The sequence below is a fragment of the Galeopterus variegatus genome, unplaced genomic scaffold (assembly GCF_000696425.1).
Source record: "Galeopterus variegatus unplaced genomic scaffold, G_variegatus-3.0.2 Scaffold3067, whole genome shotgun sequence".
In the NCBI taxonomy this organism is placed as follows: domain Eukaryota; kingdom Metazoa; phylum Chordata; class Mammalia; order Dermoptera; family Cynocephalidae; genus Galeopterus; species Galeopterus variegatus.
Genome location: NW_007729178.1, coordinates 1 through 4,686, shown reverse-complemented (window position 1 = coordinate 4,686; position 4,686 = coordinate 1). Strand labels below are relative to the sequence as shown.

The 4,686-nt window shown below is 51.9% G+C and overlaps 1 protein-coding gene across 1 annotated transcript in view; it reads right to left on the bottom strand.

Annotated features, from left to right (window-relative positions):
• IFT27 (intraflagellar transport 27) overlaps window positions 1–4,311 on the bottom strand; it is an 11,996-nt gene extending 7,685 nt beyond the window's left edge. Inside the window, exons 1-4 of the mRNA XM_008583863.1 lie at window positions 4,224–4,311; window positions 3,118–3,197; window positions 2,636–2,695; window positions 1,489–1,548 (exon numbers count right to left, since the gene is read on the bottom strand). Coding sequence (XP_008582085.1) covers window positions 1,489–1,548; window positions 2,636–2,695; window positions 3,118–3,197; window positions 4,224–4,311 — 288 coding nt within the window. The remainder of the gene's footprint in view (window positions 1–1,488; window positions 1,549–2,635; window positions 2,696–3,117; window positions 3,198–4,223) is intronic.
• Between the last annotated feature and the right edge of the window lie 375 nt (window positions 4,312–4,686).

The window sequence follows — 4,686 nt, the reverse complement described above, 5'->3', positions numbered from 1 at the left end:
ATCTTCTTAATAAGGGCTGGCTTTTCAAAATGCAAAGGGTACTTTCTGTTTCTCCTGCTGTATCTGCATCAGCCCTAATCCAAACTGCACTGACAACAGGCCAGGGCCCACTGCCCCAGTGAAAAGCCAGGGCTGCGCTCGCAGGGGCTGCTGCATTTAGGGGCTGCTCAGAGGGCCCCAGGGCATGCTGCTTCCTGCTACTGGAATGCAGGATGGCCCAGTGCAGGCTGTGAATATTCACGCTGGTGTGCGTGACTCGTGGCCATGCCCTTGTCTCTGGGCACCCCCATCCTGCACAATTAGAGCCTGGTTTACATCTGGGTTGTGAGTAACCTCCCAGGGCATGGGGGAGAAGTCTTTCCCCTCCAGATTGGATTCCCTTTCCAATCTTTGGAAGGCCAGCCAAGGATTGGCTCTGCAGGGACCACTCCCCACCCCATGAGGCTACACTGGTTCCTGGGGGCATCCAGGATGGGAGGAGGGTGGATTGAACTGATGATCCCCTCACGCCTTCACTCCACAGGCTAGCTCTTGAACTCTTGCTAGAACACTGACCTCCCCTTTGTGTACGCGGGAGACACCTCAGCAGGGTTCTAACTCAGGAGACCCTCCTTCTTCCAGGCCTCAGTGAGGAGACCCCAGATAGGCCTGAAGCCAGAGTCAGGGCCAGCTGGAGGAAGAGTGTAAGCCGATGGGTGGCATGTGGACCAGACTTGCCCAAACATATCCAGCGCCAGGCCATGTACATATAGTAGGCGCTTGGTAAACATCATGAATCCATGCATGAAGCCAACCCTGTGTGGAAATACCATCATTACATTTATTTCTCTAAGATAACAAAAAAGGGGCAGAAAACAGTTTCCATTAAAATGGAGCTGTTCTTGGAAAGGCAGGGGAAGGCTCTGGAGAACTCAGACCTTCTAATTAGCTCACTGGCCCAGATGAGCGAGACTGTTACCTTGGAAGGTACAGCAAGCTGGATTCTGAGAGGATGGCTGGATGGGGTGTGGACAGGGGTATGTCCCAGAACAAATCCCATGGATGCCCTGTGCCTCCACCCCAAGGGGTGAGCCAAGAAGGTGAGCCTCATTACAGAGCCCCTGGGGCAGTCCTTAGAGGGAAGGAAATATTTAGTACCCTCCTAGGAGTCTGAGAGGAATATGAAAAAACGCCAGCAGGAGGGGCTGCTTAAAAGAAGGGAGGACCCAAGCGGGAGGGCTGCAAGGACCAAGCCACACAGCTTCCAGCACATCGGCAGCTGGCTGTTCCAGAGCTGGGGGTGGGGGCACTCACGAGCGTTACCCACGCCTGCTTGCCAAGTGGTCACAAGTCCCTCGCTAAGAGGAATGCCCCTTAAAGAACTTTGCCATGGTAGCTTCTCTCAATGGCTGCAGTGCAGTGCAATTTCTGTGGGAGCATTGTCAGGGCAAACGTTTTGGGGGAGGTAGTGGTGGTGGGTGTTAGGAAAAAAAAATGCACGCTACTTGCCAATTTATCCAGCATTTCAGAAAACAGCTCCTTGCCGGCAGAGTCAAAAATGAAGAGTTCCTAGAATCAGAAAAGCATGTCCCAAGAAATCCCAGGAAAGTCTCCACGGGGGAGAACCACTGGCTGCCAGTCACTGGAAGCACCCTCAGTTCACCGCGGACCTGTCTCGGTGGCAAAACACACACACCCACATGCACGCACATGTTCCCACAAGCTCGATCCTTTCCTCAGGCACGAGCAAGAAGCTGGGGAAAGGAAGGAACTCCAGAGTCTCAGAGGCAGCGCAACAGTTTCCCACCTTCCATGTGGCATCTCACCTCTCGTAACCCCAAGTGCAAAAATACCAGGAACAAGCTGACTTCCCACCTGGCAGAACAGAATGCTAAACAGGCTGACAAGTGCTCTGGTTTCCAAAGGTCATTCTGTACTTTGTTAACCAAATTGATTTTCAAATCTTAAAACCATTCTTTTTAAAGGAGGTCACAGAGTAAGCCTGGGGGAGGCATTTAAAGTAGGACAGTCTGTCATCATTCTGGGATACCTACGTTAGGACAGAGGGCACGGGATGACCCTTCCTGCCCCTGTCCAAACCTTACCTAGCCCACGTGAGAGTCCCCCAGTGTTGCTCTAGGATACCTGCCTCCTCTCCCCTTCAGGCTCTCTCTGGCACTGGGTACCCCTGGCTAGCTTCTGACCGTCCCCCGTCCCCCGGCCACATGCTATCCGAATGGCAATACCACAATCTGCTTTGCATATTGGCTATGGTGCATGTTTTCTTTCTCATGGCATCAGGGTACTTACAGTAAGAATCTGGTAAAAACTACAAACCCTCTCTGCAGGAAAGTACACACAAACATAACATCTTGCAAGAGTTCTTAGACTCCCATAAAAGGATCCAGTTAAGAACGTTGATACTAGATAACAAGTTCTTTGAGGGCAGGGCCCATATCCCAGTGTCCCTCCCCTCCTCCTCCTCAGCACTGCCCCTGAATGCTTCCTGTGTTCCCTGAGTCTGTTCCCAAATGCTCAGGTAAGTCTCAGCCAAGTCCATAACCACATCTCTCCTAGGGAAGATGACAGTGACCACAGAGACTCTGGGCCCAGCTGGAGTAGCCCTGAGTTCTTTCAGGTTAAGGGTACGACTTACCACACTGTCACCTGTGTTGGGAACTGGCACCATCTTCACCACCAAATCCACCCCTGTTGTCTGCCAAGGAACACGAAGAACATGAGCATCAGAGGACCCAAAGTGGGGCAGGTCACCAGAAGACACACCGAGCACCCTGGCTCCCTGGGGGGATATCCCCAGCCTCAGTGTTTGTGTTCTGGCTTCACTCTGGGTGCAAAGTGACTCAGACTGCACAAGTCAGACAGGACCATCTAGTCTTCTCCACCTCCCTGCCCACGAGTGAGTGGCGGCACATGGTGACCAAGTCACGCACCATCCAGTCTGCTCTGCAGACAGCCCCTCGCCCCATGGCTAGTGGAAAACGATCTCCATGTCGCCACTGGAGCAGCCTCCCATCTGGCCTCTTAGGGCTTCTTCAAGGAGTTTTGCAAAGTCACTCACTCAGGGTTAACTGACCCCTTCTCTTTAAGCCTTGGCCAAACTAGACTCCCACAGCTCACCAGGGTGTAGTTCTTCTGGAAATGGGCTCCGTCACTGCGGAAGATCTGTGCCAGGGCAGTCTTGCCCACTGTTGGGTCTCCTGTGAGATCAGCGCAGAAGAAAAACATCATCTCAGTTTTAACCTGACTTGAGAATATCCCACTCCAGAACACTAGTCTAGAAACCTAAACGTCAATAAGTTTTCAGAGAAAATGTCCTGGGCTCTCACGGGAACTTGTTCTGAGGCCGCAGGCAGGAGAATGGGTCCAGGAGATGCATCTTCAAATCTCACAATAGCCAGAGTACATTTCTTCATGGCTAATCCTTTCATCCAAAAGAAGTGACCCAGAAGGTGACAGAGCTTAAGGAGGCCTTGGAGCCCTGGAAACAGAACTGACACTCTTCCACTGAAACATACCCTATGGGAAAACCTGTCACTTTCAAACTCGAATTTACTTTGAAGCCTTGAAGGTAAAGAAGTGTGATCAGGCAGACTCGGAGCCTCACCTGGCTAACTGAAGCAAGCTGAGCTTTGAGCTTCCGCCCGAATGAGTTTTGGGGGGGCGTGGGAGTTGGGAGGGTTTCTGCATTTACGGGAAGTAAGAAGTCAGATGCTGCATTCTGCCTTCTCATTTCCCATAAATGAAATCCCTAGCCAAGTGGTCTCTTCTGCCAGCACCTCAGTGTGCCCATGGGTGATGCTGAGGACTCACCTTCCTAGGGGCCACTCCACAGACTGTTTCAATAAGTCACTTCCTCCAAGCTCGTCTTACACTTACTGGGTTTGTCCCCTCAACTTTCCTGTGTTGGTAATGGCCTCAGAAACTGGTACCTCAAAACTAAAGGTTTACGTCACAGTTCTCAGTCTGGGATCTGAACGTTTTGCAAGGCGGTCAGCAGCAATTTAATCCGGAGTTCCTCCCATGCCTGCCAAGGGTGCTGGAAGCTCTCTTTGCCCATCGTTAACTCCCCTGTGCCCTCCCCATGCCTCCAACATTGGCCCTGCTCGGCCTCCTCTGACGCCAGTTGTTTTCATCTGCAATATCTTTTTGGCCTTGAGAGTCTTACATTGATTCCCACCCCAGCATCCAGCCCCCGACAGAACACCTGCTTTCTGCCTTCTCACCCTCTTGATCCTCTGCAAAATCACTGCTGCACGCCGTGTCCTTCTGACCTGCGTCATCTGGTACAATCTCTTCACCTTTGCTCCCCATTTTCTAGTNCTCTCCCCTTCAGGCTCTCTCTGGCACTGGGTACCCCTGGCTAGCTTCTGACCGTCCCCCGCCCCCCGGCCACATGCTGTCCGAATGGCAGTACCACAATCTGCTTTGCATATTGGCTATGGTGCATGTTTTCTTTCTCATGGCATCGGGGTACTTACAGTAAGAATCTGGTAAAAACTACAAACCCTCTCTGCAGGAAAGTACACACAAACATAACATCTTGCAAGAGTTCTTAGACTCCCATAAAAGGATCCAGTTAAGAACCTTGATACTAGATAACAAGTTCTTTGAGGGCAGGGCCCATGTCCCAGTGTCCCTCCCCTCCTCCTCCTCAGCACTGCCCCTGAATGCTTCCTGTGTTCCCTG